This window comes from Larimichthys crocea, chromosome XVII (genome assembly GCF_000972845.2).
Source record: "Larimichthys crocea isolate SSNF chromosome XVII, L_crocea_2.0, whole genome shotgun sequence".
NCBI lineage: Eukaryota > Metazoa > Chordata > Actinopteri > Sciaenidae > Larimichthys > Larimichthys crocea.
The window spans coordinates 1,435,325-1,457,079 of NC_040027.1; the positions used below are offsets into that span (position 1 = coordinate 1,435,325).

Sequence of the window (21,755 nt, forward strand, 5' to 3'; positions counted from 1 at the left end):
ACTAAAAATATGAACGCTCTTCTTGCTAATGACCCTTGAATTACTTATCGTTTCAGATGTCTGCACCTAAGTAATATGTCATCCCCCATTAGAAAATATACAACACATTTCCAAAGATTGTCAATCTATCACTCGCCTTTGTGACGACTGAAGGGCTAGCAAATGAATACCATGTGGTTTTGTGTTTTGTTTTTTTTGTTGAGCCTTACGTGACTCCACTCCAGTTATTTTTTTTGTTATTTAGTTTTACTGCAGTTCCAGTTCCACGTCGGGTTTTAGCTGCGGCCTGCCACAGAGAGAGAGAGCAGGTTCAGAAAGCTGGAAGCATGCACACTGCAAGTATTTGAATTATGCCATTGACGTCAGCACAGTCATAAAGTAGACGGCTGCCCTTCCCCTGAAGTATTCCCTTGCCAGCAGGCCTGTTCAGCTCAGCGCAGATGGATTCAAACGCTCTCTGCTTCACAGACCAGCGCTTTTGTTTGGGTATTTGAGAAGCATTTGGACCTCCCACCCCCCCCCCCCCACACCCCACCCCCCAACCCCTCCTATCCCCCTGAGCCAAAAAACACCACCATCGCTGCCCTCTTTGTGGAACAGGACAGAAAGCCGCCTTTTAAAAAATCAATTCAGTGACAAAATACCCCACTTCAATTAAAAATCCTCCTGATTATTATCAACGAAGAAAACAAAACAGCCAGATCATGGTTTGGTTATCATTACTCTGCGGTAACATTGCTGATTTTTTGGTAGAGGTAGGATCCAGATATCTTTGTTTTTTTTGTTGTTTTTTTCTTTAAACTGCTGTTGGGCCATGAATGCCACATGCCTGTTTAGTTGTTGCTTGGGGGGAACTTGTATTTAATCTTGATTCAATCAGGAAGTTTCATTTATCCAATATGGGCAAACACAATCAATCTTGTTGTGCACGTTGAGTGGTGCCAACAGTCTTTATTGGCTCAATTTGATTGTGTTATGTGGTCTGGGATACACACACACACATGTATGCAGATACACTGACACACCATGCTTACCCAGCATAAGTAGGCATGCTGTTTCGAGGTCATTTGAGGTTTGTCTCAGCTGGTCTTCATATGTTACTGGAGACACTGATCCTGCGTTGCACGCAAACCCCTTCGTCATAGCACCCCTCTGGTGCCTTTCCTCGCTCCGCTCATCAAGTCTTCCTGACCTGGACCAGCCTGGCTTGGCACAGTTTCAAGGCCTGCACGCTAAATACGGTCAAGATAATGTTAATAAGACAGTCATGTTTTTCTTGACAACAGTTCAACAACAGCTGGAAAAGTGTTGAGACCAAAATGATTTCTTGCTTGGCTTCAGTAAAATGTTATTCAGATATCAAAGCCAAGAAACAGAAGACGGGTGACACATGAACCGAGCCTGTCTAGTCACATATCAGCCTGCTGAGGTTGTTGACTTCCTCATTATTGGAAATAAAAGCCTGTAAAAGTGATCTGAGACCTGGTTTAGAAAGTGCCTTCCTTTTCAACATGTGAACTGATCACACCTGCAGAAACATTTAGGAGACCTAAATATCTCTCATGTGTCCCATTTATGACAATAAATCAAACCGAACAAAGGCCAGTTTTACACTAAACGTAATGGTCTCAAAGGATGACAGATCTCTGTATCTAAAAGGGACTCCTTGTTTATGTCTCCTCGCAGACCATCCCCCTCGCTCTTTGACCCGTCTTGTGACATGTGTCTGACATGACAGTAAAAGCACTGTGTGTCATGGGAAAATATGAGGTAACATATTCCATGTTATATTTCCCTAAATATTCCCCTAAACATCTCTCTCTCTCTCCGTCCTCCAGCTGCATGCTGGCCCAGTCTATCCAAAAGTTTGATTGATTTTAGAAATCTGTCCTCACCCCTGACATCAGATCCACTCCTGCGCCAACAGCACTGACTGTCAAATCCTAGACTTTGAAGCCTAAAAAAAAAAAAAAAAAAAAAAAAAGCAGTATCAACTGTGACAGAAGTTTGGCTAACTGGGTTCATGGCTCCTCTGATCCATACTAATCAACCCGAGGGGCAAATGCCAGTCAGCGTGACAATGAGGTTCATTCAGCCCGTTCGGTACTGTTGCTCCCAATGTAGGAGTTCACCTCAGGTAACACAGACAAAGCCCGGTCTGTTGCTGTGTGTTTGTGTGTATGTGTTTGTGTGTACACATGTTTGAGGGTATAGAGGCCGGGTGTAAGAGAGCGAGACACTGTGGTGAGAAGGAGCGAAAGGGGGGGGGGGGTAAAAAGAATATGTGAGAGTTTATGAGAGCAGGAGTCAAAACAGACGGAGAGAGAGCGCAGCTCAAGGACAGGACAGTGTTTTACTCACAGGCCCTCTGAGCAGAGTTGCTGATAGGACGGACAAACAGCCTCATTGACGTCTGTGGGTTTTTATCAGGAAGAGTGAGAGAGATGCAGAAACAAAACATTTCAAATGTTTACACCAGAACATGGCGACCTGTCAGATAGCGGTGAATACTGTATGTAAGACTGAGACGGACGCCTCGTGCTTCGGTGAACCTTGTGATGTCAGACCGTCTCGGATCTCAGTTCACTCCTCCCGTTGTGCTCCTCGCATTCACATTCCCACATACATAAATCACTCTGTATCTCGCCGTGTGTGAATAAAGTGCACGTGTGAATCGTGTATGTGTGCAAGGAAAATCCACAGTCTGATGTGCAAAGCGTGACTTGATGGAGAAATATGTTTTTTCTCCAGTTAAGGCGTTTCAAGCAGCTTGGGCTTTAGGAAACTTTGACAGGCTTTTTCTAAGCAGATAATTAATTGAGAAAAGAATTCATCAACAATGGAAATAACTTTTTGCCACAGCCCTACTTTGTGCACTGGGACTTAAATTAATAGAAGATAAACACACAACAGCTATTTAGGACTGAAATTAATACTGGATCACACACATATTCGCTCCAGGCAGGATTAAAAATCACAGATGAGCACATGGGCCTTCTCAAAGAGAATAAATCCTGTTCAAATGGGGCTTAGGAGTCACATCCAAAATAAAAGTCTTGCAACCTGAGAACTTCCAGTTTTTCTCACCCCACCTGGATTTAGACAGTTTGATTAACACGGCAGGACCTTTTTCGCGGTTATTCCAAGGATTCTGCAAGGGATCTGGTATCACTGTCCACCCTTTGGGAGCTGCTGTGTGCTATTTAGATTCATAGCTTTCCATGTTAGTTTCCCACTGAGTTCTATAGTGAAAGACACAGGAATGTGTACATGTGTATGTTACAGGGAGGACAGGGAACACTGTGTCCAAGGAGAGGCAGAGGAAAAGAACGACCAATAAACATAAGGGGGGGTCTAACAGACACAGAAGCACACACATACATGGTCGTTACATGTGACCGAGTCAAAGCACTTTTTGTTAGACGCTCTGTGGTCAGAACTGACTTTATTACGGTATAAATACAAGCAGAAGAGCCACAAGTCAGACTGAAGTTAGATGAATGTGATTCTGCAAGTTTGTTATTCTACCAAGTCAAATTGCAATGTTCTACATGCACCCTGTTGCTACACCAGAAGCAACAACTTTAACACCAAGACATTTCCTGCTGAGCAACCGTGAAGCCACTGTTTTCGTCATCGCAATTTCAATTCACTTCCATTTTCATTGAATTTAATTTAAAGGAATCGTTTGACTTTCCGAGAAACACGTTTATTTTAGAGTGATATGAAGATGAATCTCTCTCAGTCCATTAATCAACACAATGTTTAAGCTGTCCACACACACAAATGTAGTATAATTTAAAAGTGCATTTATTTTGGGGGGAAGGATGGATGAAACATACAAGATTTGTTAATGTTTTTTGTTTTGTTTTTCACAACACTAAAAAAAAAAAAATTAAAATCTTGAGACATGGCCATTGTGCTAAGCTATGCTAATCTACTCTTGGTTCTAGCTCCATAACTTACACATGCACAGACATGAGATTAGAATTCATTTTCTCATTTAACTGAGTAAGACCACACATTTGCCTTTCAGGTTAGCGAGCTCCAGGACTTGAAATATTATAAAAAGTTGTAAATAAACACTAAAAATTAGACAATAGACAAAACAATGTAAAATAATGCGCACCAACATTGAAGAAGTCAGAAAGTAATAACAGACAGAATAAAGTTTTTCTATACATTTACACTCAAATCTTGAATTTGGTTATTTGTCTGCAGACTTTTCCAAGTGGCTGCAGCAGAAAACATGAAGACTTTGTTTCCCATCTCTGTTTTTTCTTTAGGAACAGACAGCGACTGTGCAAAGTTGTACAAAACAAACACAAGCAAGACTCGATGCAGTTCTGCTTCAACTTTTTATTGCAACATTACAACACATCAAAATTCTTAATGTATGAGTCAGCATCCATAATGTGTCACAGTGCTGCTTCTGAAGGGTCGCCACATGAAAAAGGCACCAGCATGTTTTACCAATACTGCATCCCAGAGCAATAAATGTACCCCTAATGGCTCCGTTAAATGTTTGCTGCAAATTCATAAGTGGTGAAGCATGCGCAAATCCTCCATTGCAACAGAATGTCCAGTCATTATCCCTTTCCCTTCTGTTCATAATTCGCAACCGCACGGCAACAAAAATCCCGACACCATCTATTGACATAATCCGCCTCCCTGTAAATCAGATAAATAAACTCTAACGGAACACAGACTCATGATGTCATTTTGTCACTTCTGAGAATCCGGCTCACATGTTTCAGGGCAACTTAACATGCCCCTAAAACCACAAACTCAATCACCACACATCTTCCCTCTTTTCACAATGCACAATGTCAGTGATGGATTTTGCAATGCGGTGCATGTGAAGTCATAATTCGGTCCTGTAATAAATGAAGGAGCAGTGCTTCAACGGCGCACTGCCTCACCAGCCCTTTGATAGGAGGTGTTGTGTAACCGGCCAGAGGATTTCAGATCAGCGTGCGCTCTGTTTCTTGTAAAGCGAGATATGCAAGATCTCCCCCTTCACTGTGTCTCTCTCTCATCCAGGAACCTACTGCCATTCGGCCTGCGTCAGAGCTTGGTTTCTCTTCTTGGTGTGTGGTCTGTTTACGTTGGTTCACTGGAAATGAGGCCTTCACCCTTCAAAACCAAGATGTGTACATGAACAAAGCGCAGGCAATAAATAAAAAACAGAAATTACTATGAGAGGAAAAAAATAAAAGAGAGACCGCTGCTGACCTCTTATCCTGCATGTTTATGAGTGTGTGTGTGTGTGTAAGTGTGTCACTGTCTGCTGGTAACCTCCGCTCATGATTTAACCTCCACAATGGCGTATAGATTTTGGCTGCTGATAACAACCTCATCTTCTACTGCATGTAGCATCGTCACATCACAGGCAGGAAACTGACTCTGTCCCCACGGGAGGATGACAGATGCAGCTGTTTCTTACACACAACTTGCCCTTAAATAATCTGATAACAATGTGTGCCATGAGCTATATATGTACTAGGCTTTTGGTGTGTGTGTGTATACACCTGCTGCTATAAAGGAGTGGTCATCTCCCATGAAGTCCTGAGTCACTAAGTTCAGATGTTTGAGAGAGGAGGAAGATGGCGATAGAGAAAGATAGAGAAGAACAACAGATATTCAGAAATCTGTGAATTTAAAAAGAAGCATTCAGGATATGAAAAATTATATATTCTGAAAAAAGTTCTGTTGGGAATTAAAAACAAAGATGCATCTCTAACAAAAGAATCTGTGCTAGTTTGGCTTAATCTGACACAATCAAAGGAAAAACAACCAATAAATCATGAATGGTGTTCTTGTGTTGGATTTCATTACATGTGTATATTATCATGTGTTTTTGTCCACCCCATGTCCTCTCACTCCAGTACATTAGTTATATTCACAGAAAACGTCCACACAATTATCGTTATTTGCGCTGTGAACATGTTTGTTTTATCTTTTTATCTTTAACTAAAGTGAACTGAATATTGAATGCAGAGAGTTGGAGAGCGAGCTGACCTCATATCCCTCCTAACCCTCCCTGTGTCTGCAGCCTGTAGGCACTGCTTCCCTTAGCTGGAAAGTCCATGTTTGTATGTATGTGCGTGAGTGCTGTAATGAGGCATTTCAGTTGGTGTACAGTATACCGCACACGTGTATGTGTATGTGTGTGTGTGTGTGTGTGTGTGTGTGTGTGTGTGTGTGTGCCAGCATGTGTATATGACTGTACATGTGTGTTTTCCTGTCTGCCCCTGTGGGACAGACACTGTAGTTCTGAGCGCTGATCAGAAAGGTCCTTGTGTCGGGGTGGAGGCGGTGGAAATCCCCTCTTACATCGTGGTGTTAGCGTGTGTGCGTGTGTGTTAGCAGACATTTGGCTTTTGAATGCAGTTTCCCTTAGTCCATCTGAGGCCATGAGAGTACACTGTGCAGGCTGCCGTAACTGAAGTAATTGTCGGTATGCGGCTAACATGCATGCTTCTTCTCTTAAAACAAGTGAGAAAACAAAAGAATGTATTTCTTGGTAATAATATTTTTCTGTTGTAAACTGAAAAAGTATGTTTAAAATGAAAAATGTTCAGTATATACGGTTAGTTAGACTAAAAATCAAACACAGAAACATAAAAAAGCTCATGTCTTGCTTTCAGTTAAGTTGATCCATCTGTATTTAAAAGCATTGACATTAGGTTTGATGGCTTCTGAAACAATCAGACTGAGACAATAACAGAGTCAATGTCCAATGCTTCAGTGATTGCCACATAAATCTTTGTTGTTTTATGTAACTGGTGGTAAACTGGGTTCACCACTGGTGTAGAAACTAGTATTGGCTTTGCTCTCCAGCACAGCAGGGATCAGAGTAAAACTGTTATACAAGCATCATAGTTAAGTGGATCTGGCACCTACCTAGAGCATGGATTTAGTATGTGGGGACCCACAAGAAGTTGGCCCTGTGACTAGTTTTAGGTCCTGACTTACAAAACCAGATTTTGTGCACCCATTTCTGTGTTTTTGAATATTAAAATGACCTAGAGTTTAATCCAGTTTTGTAAAAAATATTACAGCTGATTTTTTTAAGAAGGTGCCCTGTGGAATTTCCTTGTAAACAAATGTTATACTTTCATTCCATGTTGCTCACCAAAACGCATTGCGTGCATATGCCCGATTCAACAAACATGTTGAATGCATTTCCTTTCTCATAAAAACAGGCAACGCTGATTTCTCTCATATGTTTGAATCATGCATTGTTTACATCCACGTTTACCAGTCTGCAGTCTTCTACTCGCCTTCGCTGGCGCATTACAGCATTTCTCGGCATGTTACAGCTGCCTGTTGCTCAGTGGAATAGTGTGAAGCCGTTGGCAGGACTCCACCGTGAACCTGTAACTGTTGCAAAAAGGGATGAGAACTTTTCATTTGTATTCACGTAACTGACCCAGAATCTAAAATTTAACTGATTTCAACCTCTGAATGTATTATCCGGCTTTTACAAAGCCTAATCTTTAGTTTCCGCTCTCTGCAGAATGTTAAGCTTCGTGACTTGGATGTTTCTTTCCAAAATGTTACTCTGGAATCGTAGTTTACTTCATTTTTTTTCGTTTCTATTAGGGATGCAAATGATTAATCGACTTTAGATTAATTGTCGATCAAGAGATTGCTCGATCAAAATAATTTAATCACGATTAATCGCTAGAGGGCGCTAGCGCTCTACTGAAGTAACTTCAGAACAGAGCGAGAAGGAGAACATTACACGCCTCGCGAGACCGGGGTTGATAACAAAAATGAAGCGGGCGAAAAGAAGTGCGGTATGGGACCACTTCAACATAGTAAATGGAGGCAAAGAAGTTAAATGTTCGCTGTGCAATGCGGTGTTGAAGTATAACAGCTCCACCAGCTCACTGAGTTATCATTTGAACACCACGCATGCTGCTCTCCTGCATGGCGCCAGTTCACCTGCTCAACCTACAATCACAGCTACACTGGGAAGGCGAGTGTGTGATGAGAGAAGGGCGGAGGGCATTACAGAGAAGATTTGCAGCATGATCGAGAGAGATTTGATGCCAATCAACACAGTGGACGGTGCAGGATTTCAAGATCTCATTGCGTTCATAGAGCCAGGTTACAAAATCCCTTCGAGGCCATCAGTTACATCTCGCGTCGAAGCTCGCTTCGAAAAAAAGAAAAGTGAGCTAAAAACAAAGCTTGCTACTGCTACAGGGGTAGCCTTGACAACTGACTGTTGGACGGCGCTAACAACGGAAAGTTACATTACAGTTACGTGCCACTACTTTAATGCAAAATGGGAGCTGAAATCTGCAGTCCTGACAACGACGAGCATGTCCGACAGACACACCGCCGACAACTTAGCAGAAAAGCTTAATGACATTGTGGAGACGTGGGGACTTTCCGGTCGCGTTATATATATACAGTAATACTATACTGTAACAGTATAGAACCTAGGCCTAGGTCAAGTTGTGATATGAGCTGTATAGCCACATTTCAGATAGGAAAGGGTGATATTGATCACTTCTTTATTTGATTGTTTTGGTTTGAGACCCTGTGGGCCCCTAATAACAGGGAGTGGACCCTGTGAATGTTTCATTCTATTTTGCTGTAACCTTGAGGCAGAAAAATGTTGAGGATTGTTGAGCTAGTTTATAATTTATTTCTTATTTTTAATTAAAGAATGTGATGCCTTAAAAACATGTCTGCTTTCTTTTCCTAATGCATAATTACTTAAGGAATGTATAATATAATATACAATAATAAAATATAATTATAATGTAATGTAATAACTCTACTACTAAGCTGATATTTTTAAAGGTCCTATTGAAGCACTGAAACTCAGGTGAAAAACGCCGCTTATCAATTAATCGAAAGTCGATCGATAAGATTATCAACTAATGATTAATGAATTAATCGATAATTTGCATCCCTAGTTTCTATGTATGCAGACTTATTTTTATCAAAGAAAACAGATAAAACTGATGATTTAACTCGGACAGATTCATGCTCATTTAAGGCCTGGATGAACTGGACTTTTACTACATATTAATTTGTTGATGAAATTATTTTGTTATTTTATCACACTGCACAGGCTAAAGTTACCTGAGCTATTTCAAAGCCCATAAACATACCCATACAGTAGCCAAGACTACTCATATACTCCTTTCTGTCTGAGAAGAGTTTAAAAGTTCAAATGTTACGTGGAAAAGGACCTTTCTATGCTCTTAAAAAACACAAACCGCCTCAAAAGTGTTGAGAAAACAGGGAAGAAACATCTCGAATGAGTGTAAGCCATTTTGACATCAGATGCTTGTGGAGTTAAACACACACACACGTACACACTCTGTCTCTTTCTCTCGCTCCCCTCATCAGAGTGAGGGAAGGCTGTGGGCAGAGAGCCAGGTGCCTCTCATGTTTGGGAGAGCAAACAGGCTCATGTCTTTGATGGGAAGGAGATCAGAGCAGGGGACACATTCTACGTGGCCACGCTAAGGTCGCCGCAGTGCACACCCTGCTGCCATGTTGTGCTCTGCAGCTAGGAAACCCGGAATATACACAATGCAGGGGCAGCAGACAAGTGTGTGTATGTGTGTGTCAGTCCAGCCCGAGCAGCCACCTCATTGCACACCCCCTCTGCTTTCCAACAAGGCCTCGGTCCAACCATGGACGTGAAGTTGTAGTTGTCTGAAAAACACAGTTAAACCACAGGAACAGGGTTGGAATATTGACTCTTACTTCAGTGGTGGTTACGACATACTCCTCTTGTTGTTCTCTAGCTCAGGCCATAGGCACTGTGATAGTATATAAAATAACCATGCTTATTTTAACAGGTTTAGACTCATGGAAAATGAAAAACAAACTTTTTTATTAAAAGTCTGTCTTTTTTCTTTATTCTTCAGCTGTACTTAACCCAGATTTTCTTTTTTATCCTGGCTTAAATACACTAGTTTTAACATGACGCAAACACATTTATTTCACTTAATACCATTAGGCTAGGTTTTAAGTTTCTGTCTTTCTTTCCATAATCACTTTATGATGATGAACAAAGTAGTTAGAAACGACTAAATTAAATATTTAATGTATAGCTGAATTGATTAATAAGTTAAGAGATAGACAGATAATTGATTCTGACTTTGTCTTATATGATAATAAACTGAATATTTTTCTGTTTTGTTTTTTTTGGACATTTCATGAACAATAAACAACAATAATAAACAATGAACTGAGAAATCTGTATTTTTAGCACTGATTTAATAACTGCAATACTTACTAAGTGTACGATAACACACACACACAAAAAAAAAAAAATGGTGTTACCAAATGTTTGCAGAGCGAAAACACAAAGTGGAGCAATATAAAAAAAGAACAGCACAAGTTGTCACACAACTGTTGCTAAATATTACAAAAGTATTGTTCATTTCTGGTAAAAAATTAATACCCAAACCAGTTCCTGTAATTCTGTCTCTGGGTTACATTTGTGTCTGTATTGTGGTTATGTTACGATGTACGCAGTGCAGAATTATAACCACACGTCTTTACAGCAGCTGTTATCACTTTTGCAGCAGACCAAAACGACAAATGTTTAGACTCTGCATGGACTCATTAAGACATCCTGTGTCTTTAGGGTCCTACTAGAGACAGACAGGCCCATTACATAAGTTTGTGCCTCAAATTCTGGTTTAATAAAACTGCATCTGTCAAGTGTGATTATCTGCCCATGCTCAATAATCAGATGTGATTACACTGATTGCTGCTCATTTGTGTATGCCCGCGTGTCAGAGAAAGCAGATATTAATTAATAGTTAACAGCAAAAGTTTGGTTTGGCATGACGAAAGCTTATGTGTGTGTTTATGTGTAGATTTAGTGGTGTCTGTTTGCTTCCTGTGAAGTGTGCCTGTGTGTGTGTGTGTGTGTGTGTGTGTGTGACTGTAGGGGGGGTATCTGGTTTCCTGCTTTAGGGGGTTGAATTTATGTAAATGAGTCAGGGGGCTCAGATTGGTTGGTCACACACATGCACAAAGAGAAAAGTTGCACATGTGCCGGAGGAAGCTTACGTCCCACAGTAGCTTTACTCCACTCTAGTGACAGTTGCGAGTCCCACCAGTTGGCCGCAGCTACACCTCCTCATGATGAAGGAGCGTTGCAGCCGGGTTCCACCTCTAGCTATTTCCCCTCCTCTGCAGCAGCAGCAGCAGCAGCAGGCACCCCGAGTGGGACCCGTGGGTGGATGTTGCCTGGGAGTGGTTGGGCAGTGCTCGGACTCCATGTGCACCGTCTGTTCTGACTGTGTGTCTCTGTGTGCTGACTGCTTGTTGACAGATGAGGCGTACCAGAAGCTGGCCATGGAGACGATGGAGGAGTTGGACTGGTGTCTGGACCAGCTGGAGACAATCCAGACCTACCGCTCTGTCAGCGACATGGCCTCCAACAAGGTAAAAGAGGCCGCATCTTTGTTTTCTATTTATATGATTTCATCCTGTTCCATCATTAGTGGAGGGGATGTCCAGGGGAACAAGGATAATGTTGCCTTTATTTAATTTCAATCAGAAACTTTATGGAACAATGTTGCATTTGTTGCAAATGTTGAAATAGAAAATGTTTTGGTCTTTGGGTAAGCTCTTAAATCAGAGCAGCAAGGGGCTCTGTAAGCACAAGACTGACAGTATCCAGACATAGTGTAGCTTGCTGTAAACACACATGAACTAAGCACGACCTTAGCACAGTCAAAGTGTTGAAAGCGTGAAGATGTACAGTAACTTCTTACTGTACATGATCTATACTGTTACTGTACAAGGTTGGTTTGGTAGAGCGGGCTGCAGCAGAAAGCATGGAATGGAACGAAACCAGCTGCTCAGGTTACAAAGGCCGCCTGCACACGTGCGTGAATATGACTAAATGTTTACTCATCAGCTGATTTCTGCCTAAATTAGCATAAAGCTCCATTAATTTCTTGCTTGGATTCTTTTTTTTTCTCTGTCTGACTCTTCTCTGTCTGGACAGACAAAAGGAAGTGTTTTTGTGTCTTGGCCTACTGTCCACATGTTTTCATCTTTCCTGTCAAACAGCTCTTCACTGTCCACTGGTTATTGTTTCCACTGCGTCACTGATTGTGTGTCATGTTCACCAAGGTTCAGTTCCTGCTTCTTTATTTAAGAAACACATTGTTTGATTGATCCTGACGACGTCAACTCCCCATCTATGCATGTTTCCACAAATTGCTTATTATCATGGTGATCATTATTATTATCTTCAGAAGTAGCAGCAGCAGGGTTGCAAGGCCCTTTAGGCCCAGTCAAGCCTATTCTGCAAGAGAAACTGCCTAAAAATACACCTGTTTCTGTCCAGTCTCATCCACCATGACGCAGACCACAGTATATCGTTATCAATAATTGTTATGCTGTCAAACTGCCAAAAATCAACATGGTTTGGTTTCTTTTGTGGTTCTTGTTGCCCTCTTTCCATCTTCCCCAGTCAAGCAACTTCTCACTGGCCACTGGTTATTCTATTTCCTTTGAGTCACTGCTTGTGTGTGATGTTCATCCAGGTTTAGTTCCTGTTTCTTTATGTAAGAATCAAGAACTTAACCTAGAATGGCACAGAATGGTACCAAGCAATATTTGGCCTTTATCTTGTAGATCCCTTTATTTACTGGGCTTTCTCTTGGGCAGTGTTAAGTTTATATCTTAGAATTAATGAGCTGCACTCAGCTCTAACCTTGAGTAACTTCAATTTTGTCTGAATGACCTTAGAAGTTTTATCATTAGAATTATTCTTACTATTGGCTTTAGAAAGGGCAGTGATGAGGTGAGTATAGTTTAAGTAGGTCTTAAAATCGTGGTCTATGAACCATACTTTAATTGTTAGATCATTTATGTTTTATGAAAAGTGGATAATTAATTCCAAGATTGAAGATGAAAGTTGCTCATCGAGTTGATGATGATGAATCAAACCTGGTTTGCTTCTTTTCGCTTCCTGCTTCCGTCCCCTCTCAATTTTTCATTTGAGGTAACATAATGAGTTTCCTAGCTCTGGGAAAGATTTGCAACTATTAATCTTTATGGTTTAAAATGTTATGATACAAAAAGTGTTTTTATTATGGTTATCTATGATTAGTAAGCTTTTTGGGACGCAGGGCAACATTTTAGTAACATAATGCATCTGCGTGCTATAACCGCGGATATATTAAGAGATCAGGATACGGCACTGGCACTCAGCCCTGCTGCTAATTTGTCCCAGTGGCCACTCGTGGGAAGTACAATAACGCCCCATCTTTTTTTTACAGATGTGACATGCTGTTGAGAAGTATAAGAAGTTGCAGATTTCAGCTGTTGTTGACTAATACTAAACATTTGTTTGTATCCTTTGCTTGTGGCGGTGAAATCCCAGAAAGCTTGTTGCATAGGCTGAGTAGCAGCTGTGTGTAACAGAGCCTGGAAACAGTTTGTCAAGTGAGCCAAGAGGATAAGCTTGTTATTTCTCATAAAACTGGACAACAGGATGCGAGGGATCCCGCAGTGGGTCAAACACAATAAACTAGAGAGGAAGAGAGACAACATTTGTGTGTGTGTGTGTGTGTGTGTGTGTGTGTGTGTGTGTGTGTGTGTGTGTGTGTGTGTGTGTGAGGGATCCATGCAGACCCCTGGGCAGAGTGACTCTCTCTTCCTGTCTCCTTCCTGATCCCCTGCTCTCTCTCCAGACGACAATAGGTATCCCATCATGCCCGTTTAGATTCTTGGTTAATGATCGTGTTTATTTATCCAAATGCTGTCGTCATCTGAACACATCGAACCTGACAGTCAGCTGGACTGGTTTCATTTCATTCACGAGAACGACTGAATCACCGGATAAATATTAGTAACCATTTAAACAAACAGACATTTAGACAAGAATACAGTTACGGGCAGTCAGGATCACACAGGAGAGCAGAGAAAAGACGTTGGATGTCTATTGCAGAAAGAGACTGGGAAGGAACAGAAGTCACAAAAACATTTACTGTAATCATAAACGTGGTACAGCTGCTGGATCATATTAACTCTCATTTGAATTAGGCTTATCTCATGCACTGTAATTTTAGCACTTTTGCAATCCCAGAAAAGTTGGCAGGACTGAGCCAAAAGTTATGTAGAGGCGATGATTGATTTCAGCAGCCTCCCCAACTTGAGAAATTCAAAAAAATCCCAACTATGGAATAATCAAAGCACAGTTCTATCCTACTTTTTCCGAGACACACTGTATTGACTTATCCATCCAGCTGCCAAGACAATCAGACTGTTTGTGTCTGTGTGTTTCAGTGTATTATGTGGCTTTGTGTCTACGTCAACAATGGACGAATCCTTCTGATATCTAGGCTATCTTACCTGTAGCCTTGTTTTTAAGGTAAACTAAAACATTACACGACTGCTGACCCTCTGTCATTACACTTGACCTGGTTTGATTAACAAGAATATTCCAAACAGCTAATGTGACCACTGACTACAGTGGGTGTGTTAGGATGGAAAAACTGTTATTCAAGCTTTGACAGACTATGAAACATGAGCATGAGGGAGGTGAAATACGAGAACCTGTTTGCAGGGGGCTGCTGCTGCTGAGGACTCGCAGTACGTGACCATCCTCATTGTTTATGTATGTATGTATGGCTGATGTAAGCAGGTCAAGGACCGTTGTAAGTTGTTGTGACTGTACACCCGTTATGTCAAACTAGGGCTTAAAGGAAAGGTCAATGTAATCATCAGTCAATTTAGGGAAACATTTTGGTATCAGTTGTTGAAGGTATTTATCAAGTAATAATACAAGTATTATACAATATAAGTACAAATATTTGATGCTACCAGTTTCTAAAAAATGAATCATTGACATTTAACTACACATTAAACGTACAGAATGTCATTTTCTGCCACTAGGGGATGTCCCACGCATCATCAGATTTCTTATTGTCGTGTGGGATCATAGAAGCTGTTGGCTTCATTGTTAAAACAACCACAGTTACTGATAAAAAAATCTATCTGGTATGACTCAAAAATTGTTCATAGTACAGTTTTCTTCATGTTTTTTTGAGTCATGTTCGCTTACTTCCTTTCTTCACTCTCTGACGTATTCGGTGTTTACCTAGAAGTTCTAACAATTCGAGGAAAGCGAGTAAACACCATAAAATTACGGATTTCTCTAGGTTTGTACATTGTTGGAAACATTCAGGATAATGTAAATACAAAACTCAACAAAATACATTAGCTATTTTAGACATTTTAATGCAGAAATGATATATATTATGTCTTCCATCGATCGTTTGATCTATAACGTCGCAACATGAAAAAGTATCGCCGTATCCTATAGAGCGCATGGTGACACCATCAAATGTCTTGTTTGGTTCAAAGAACAGAACAAACTCTGACATTTTTACCGTATTTACTGTAACATAGGACCAAAGAAAGCAGCAAATTCTCATTTTCAATCAGTTTAGAACATAAGGCAAAATGGTTAATGAAAACAGTTGTGAATTGCACAGTTGCTGCTTGTTTTTTGCCAACTCTACACGTGTTGTGTGAACAGAGAAGAGTTGGTTCATTTCAGTGTTATTGTGTAATGCTTTGTGCAGTGGCAGTTTTAGGGATTACATAGGTTTGTAGTTTGCACTCATACACAAGGTAGTAGTGAAGAAGTCAAATTGACAACAAAATTTTGGAGTGCTGTGTAAATCCGTTCAAAACAAAAATTAAAACAACTCAGCCTAGCTACTTTTCATAGTTACTGAATATCAAGGAAATCCACCGTATTCATCTGAACAGTGTGCATTATATTGATGGTGTAAACCTCAGAGCTGTGACTGCCGTCTGCAGAAGTAGTGAACAAGCAAGCCAGAAGGGCAAGAAGCTAGAGGCGGGACTACCCCCATGAGGGAGTGTGTATGATCTCTCTCTCCCGCACACACACACACATTCAGAGGTTGCTCCACATGCACAGGGTGTGAGGTAAAGCCTAGTCAGACCTCGCTGTCTAAAGTGAGTCACTAGAGCTGTGGCGTTTCCCAGCGTCAGAGAGCCAAGGCTTGGTCCTTTTACTCATGCTGTAGTCAGACTGAGACAGGCACTTGAACGGACAGCAGCCCAACTCTGCTCTGCACTCTACACTCTACACACAGCAACATGGGAGCCTGCTGCTTTGACAAGAAAGAGAGGAAATTGGGGAAGCTAAATGGTTGGAGAAAGGTGAGATTTCTTGTTTTTTTTTTTTAATAGTTAGATTAGATTAGATTGTTAGATTGTTTAAGTAAGTTTGTAACTTTTTCTGGCATCTTAACAGACTGTAGTTTTCTGCTTTGTGTGGACTTTGGGTCTAAGTTTTGTGGCTTGTTAAACATGGTGTGACTTCCACATGCTGTGGTTATTGAACACAATGTTTGAGTTGATCTTTTCTGTCCTTTGTTGTTGTTTAAAGCTGTGCAAAGCGTTCGATAAGTTACTATAACTGTACATCACCTACGATTTATTGTTTTTGTGATGAAGCTGTGTGCTTTATTATGTGTTCAATTTCTATTCATACATTTATACACGTTTTTTAGAGGTATGTGCAAGAGGCAGTGGTGCGTGCATTGTGCTCTCGAGAACCCGTGTGCATCTTTTCATCGTGATGCTGAATTTAAATGTGCTGATAATCGACAGTTTTGTGGCTGTACTGTAACACATTCAGACACCCCTGCTTAACATACAGTAGGTGCCATTTCTGTCTGGATTTTTAGATTTAGTCTGCTTTTCCAGTTACAACTGCAGTTTGTTAGATTGAGTGTTGAGCTCTGAGGAAGATATTGGCTTTCTAGAGACTATTAATGACAGACATTATTTTGTTCCCCTTGAAACATTGTCAAACTTATATCCCTGAAGTTTTTAAGTGACCTTTAGATGATTAAGTAAATGCGGTGCTTACTTGAACTAGAAATAAAGCAAAAAGCAGTTTAGGATTAGAGAGCATGTGTGTTAGTTTTTCTCTCATCTCTAGAAGAGTCTCATGTGGCATGAGTTATTAAGTTAAAAAAGCCTAGTGATTTTTCTTTTCTTTTTCTGAATGCACTGAGTGAAGTCATTCTTTCTAGGAATTCTTCCCCAAAGTTAGACAGACACAACACCAGTCCTTTAGTTAACATGATACAATGTTGCTTTCTAATATGATTTGAGAATTGCGTTGTGTGTTGAAGTTGGTAGAGGACGTGTTGGTGTTTCAAGCATTTTCTTGCACTTTCTTGGCATTTCAACATCATGTCTTGGTGTAATACAGCTTCTGTGGTATTTTACGTGAGGACGCTTTCTGCTTTCAAAGCAACCAGAGAAGCTGAAGCGTTCGAGGTTGTGCAGCCTGTTAAGTGTACTTCTCCTGCCAAAAATGGTGTTGCACACCACATCTGAGTCTGCTGAGGCCATGAATGGCCGGGAGTGATGGGAATGAATCACTCAGCTGAGAAATTGCTTACTTTTATCTCTCCCTCCGTTTTTGTCTCCTGTCATAGAGCTGACCGTTATTTTTCAATACATATTACTGTGTACTATGTTCAGACGCACATGAATACGCTCTCTCATACAGACACACATTAGCATGAGTGAGTGAGTCAGAGGAAGTGAGAGGTTGTCAGACCGTCTCTCAGTTGTTGAGTTGTCTGTAGCTTCACCCAACATACGCATGGTTCATACGTAGGTAGGCTCCCTGATCTTCACAGAGATATGTCACTTCAAGTCTTTGCCACAACGCAAACGATACCACCTGCGTCATATTTTTTTTTTAAAGCGAGGGAGAGATTAACCTCAAGAACTGTAAGCTTGCTGCTGGAGAAAAAATGTTTGCGCAAGTCAGATCATCCTATAAATTATATATATATATATATATATATATATATATATATATAAGAGAATCAAGATGATAAAGAAGTTTTTTTATTTAATTTATTAATTCTCACAGTTGTTGAATGAAATAAATAAGGGTTAAAAACTGTAACCTCATAGTGTAACTTTCACTCTCTCATCTATGTAAATTCAAATAATTCAATGACTTACTTGTTAACAAGTTTTTATAATTAATGGAAAAAAGTATTTAAACTGCTTTATCCTTAAGTCAAGTTTTACATTTCTGTCACTGCAAGGATGAGGGGTCAATGCTCTCTAAACACTGAGCAGGCTGCTCTACAGCAGACTGAACATAGTGCACCCACTAGTGGCCCAAAGGCACAACTTCAATCTAAACCAGCTTAGGGGAAAATAGCTGATGATATAAAATGAAGAATTTAGACAGGAAAGAAGCAGGACTCATTTAAGCCTTACTTAGCAAAAAAAAAAAAAAAAAAAAAAAAAAAAGAAGAATCCACCACAGGAAAAAATAAAGTCAAATGTTTTGACACAGAGAAAAAGAGAATAGGAAAGATGCTTCAAAGATGCGAAGAAGCAAAGGAATAAAAGAAGCATATACAGTATGTGGGTATGGGAGAAAGAGATACCCACAGAGCTCTAAGACGCTAATCTCCCTCCAGTGTCATGGTGTCAGTAGGAGGTAAAGAGGCTCCCCTTCTGGCCCTGAATGAACAATAAAATCAAACGCACACTGGCAATAACACTCATAAGGGAAACACGCGGGTATGAGTGTGTAAAACATGTGTGTGACATGTCAGCATCAACTGTGCTTAACTGTAGATAATAGCATTTGTAGGCTGCTGCTGTGAGAGTGTGTGCGCGCTGAGGCATTTCTTTCAGCCTCTGAGGAAGCAGAGCTCTTCAACACATTGCAGAAAGACATCCCCCGCTGTTATTTCTGGTTTCTTTATATATTATGCAGTGAGCCGTTATATAAAGAGCTGCCTCCTCTCTTTCCCTCTTATTTATTTAATTTTTTTTTACTTTTTTCTTGTGTCCTACCTCCCTGCTTTTGGTTCTTTCCCTCAGTGGGAGGATAATCCGGAATCCTCTCGGGGAAGCTTTGATCTCCCCCTCATCTTTCCAAACTCATACACATGCACGCAAACATACACATCGGGCCGGGAGGTTCTCTGGGAACTTCTGTTTGCAGTTTCCCATGCATTGGCTCTGAACTGACAAGAGCTATGGATATATTCTAATTAGCCAAGCCATTGCAGCCTTCCTCGAGGGTTTCACAAACAAAAGTCGTGACTAAATTGATCGACGCACAAACACGGCTGGAAAATTGGCCAGTGGTACTGATGTAACGGTGTATTCCAGTCAGGTGGCACTAGCCTTGTACACTGCAGCAGTATCAACACCTGCTCCAAGGACAGCCCATTGATTCTGCTAGCGAGGCAGACAGACAGAGAGATTGATGACTGTGTTGGCAAGTGGCAGCCGGGAGAGAAATTGACATGTAAGTGGTGGAGAGTGAGGGAGAGATGGGAGGAAGGACAAAAGGGAGGGAGGAGGGGGTGATTTTCAGTCTGCGCATCGGTGGATGCGAGCAGAGGCGATGTGTGTGGTGTGTCCTCGTGACAGCTCAGCAGCTATACCACATGTCTGCTCGGGAAGGAAAGGGGGAAGCCTCTCCTCTCTTCTCTCCTCCTTTTCAAAACAACCTCACACTGGCTGCCTGATGCTGTTGCCATGGCGTTGGGGTGTTCTGGTAATTGGCGTACACACTTACTCACAGGCAGAGAGAGAGAGAGAACCATCGGCTTTTGTCACCTAAATTGGGGAAGGATGCAATTATCGCCCATCTCTCCTTTTTTCTCCCCTCCTCTCTGACCATTTTCCCTTCCCCCTCTACTCTCTCTCTTGTTGTCTCCCAGTTGTTAAAAATAGCTTTCCGCAGACACCCTGACAGCATCTAATATTGGGATTGGGATGTGGATAATGAACAGGCTTATGGGTTCTCCACAATGGCTGTCGCGCTTGGGGATGTCAGGAGACAACAGAGGACTCAAAAGAGAGAGAGAAGCGTATGATAATAGAGATAATGGCGATAAAAATACAGTCGCTGTGAATTCACTTTCCTCAAAACGAGTCCCATCCGCTCTCTCAGCCCTCATTGTTTTACTGTAGAGGGGAGGCATAGCTATACGGATGACATTCCTTCACAATGGCTGACTCAATAAAAAAATGGCTTTTAGAGGGAATTATAGGGGCTAGGAATTGAAGAGGATGGGATTCATCTGCAGCGGTTGCACAGCTGGAAAAGAGGGAAGAGAAGAGAGGAAAAGTGTGGAATCCAAGTCTGGATATTATACATCAATCACTCAAACCTTCCTTCTGAACCTCATGTATACGCCAATGCCGAGCTGTAATTAGGGCTCCCCTCTTCTCCCCACTTTCTGTCAAATCATGTGTTCTGAATAGAGCGTGTTGCTGGGGCTGGCAGACTACAGCAGGGGAAAAAGAGACAGAAGAGGGAGGGAGGGAACAAAAAAAAAAGAGAGAAACATGGAGAGAGAGAGAAAGAAGCAGGGTAGGAGGGGGGAGTGAGCGCTACAGCAGTGAGAGCAACGAAGCAAGACAAATCCAGTGGAGGAACCCCCCCTCCAGTCAGATGAACAACGCTGCCTCACTCCCTCCTCCTCCATCTCCTCCTCCTCCTGTCTCCATTGCCGTTTTTTTCCCCTCCTCCTCCCCGCTTCTTCTCATTATTCATCAGTGCGCTGAGAGTCCCCAGCACACGGCTCCAGCTGCTCCAGCCGATCCACCGAGCCTGCTGGATCTCCTTCTCACATAGCCTGGCTACAGCGCCTACTTTATCCTCCACCAATCCACCATCCATCCCCAGGCATGGAGACTCAGAGCTGGCCCTTTTCTGCTGCCGAGAGGGAGAGTGAGCCATCATCAAGCTGCTCTCTTAGCTGTTGAGAAGAGAAACACTAGAGGAGAGAAGAGAGGATTTTTTTTGTCCTTTTTGGCTCTTAAAGAATCCTGTTCGTCTGCCTCTATATTTTTTTTCTATTGGATTACAGTTCTGGCTTTGTGTAGGAACGAGAAAACGGGGTCCAAAATGCCTGAAGCCAATTACCTGCTGTCGGTGTCTTGGGGTTACATTAAGGTGTGTGGCGCTTATCTACGTAGCTTGTCAGGATAACACTTGTTTCGTTGTACCTCTCTGTGCTGTGTTGCTGTTCCATTCTTGGGCAATTCTAACGAAATTCAGCCTATTTGATAATATGTATTGTTTCAGTGGAGCTCTTCATGATACCGTGCTACCCTAATTGCACCAAAAAATATGTCTATCATGGTGAGGGGGGGTCTGACAGAATGGTGTTTTGTGGCTCAGGCTCCATCTTGAGCCCTCTGCAGAGCCGTGCGTCTGTTTGTATATGTGTAAGTGTGTGTGTGTGTGCACGCGCATGCATGTCATAAACAGCTGCTACTGCAGTGCCTGGGTCTCCATGTACTGTGAAATGCATCTGTCTCCATCAAATCTATTCTTCTATTAAGGACTCTTTTTGATGAAAAGTAGATGAAAAATCACCAAAGTGTTTGGCCGAAGACGAACGTAGGGAGCTGTGTGCAGATTTTCCTCTTGACATCATTGAAATTCTTGCACACTGACGCAAGTAAAACAGCTAAATAGGCCCCAGAAATGTGATTCTGTGTAATAAAAGTGTAAATATGGTTGCAGGGGGTGAATTGAGGGGCATTAAAAGGTGATGGCCTCCCTACTGGTAACACAAATAATGATCCACACCCTAATTAATTGCAGGGAAAATGGAAGGGAAAATAAGATGCGTCCCCCCACTGATTTTATGCTGTAATTAAACAATATTCTTGAGCTGGTGAAATAAAAC

At 41.5% G+C, this 21,755-nt stretch overlaps 1 protein-coding gene across 5 annotated transcripts in view; it reads left to right on the top strand.

Moving 5' to 3' along the window:
• The window catches only part of pde4ba (phosphodiesterase 4B, cAMP-specific a), a 160,065-nt gene that overhangs the window by 130,209 nt on the left and 8,101 nt on the right, over nt 1-21,755 (top strand). For 3 of the 5 annotated variants that reach the window (XM_027290016.1, XM_019270009.2, XM_010739576.3), the window contains one exon: nt 11,327-11,439. In XM_027290016.1, the coding sequence (XP_027145817.1) occupies nt 11,327-11,439 (113 nt within the window). Of the gene's footprint in view, nt 1-11,326; nt 11,440-15,920; nt 16,210-17,962; nt 21,014-21,755 lie in introns of those variants that run through there. The other 2 variants (XM_010739577.3, XM_010739578.3) reach the window with 2 other exon arrangements.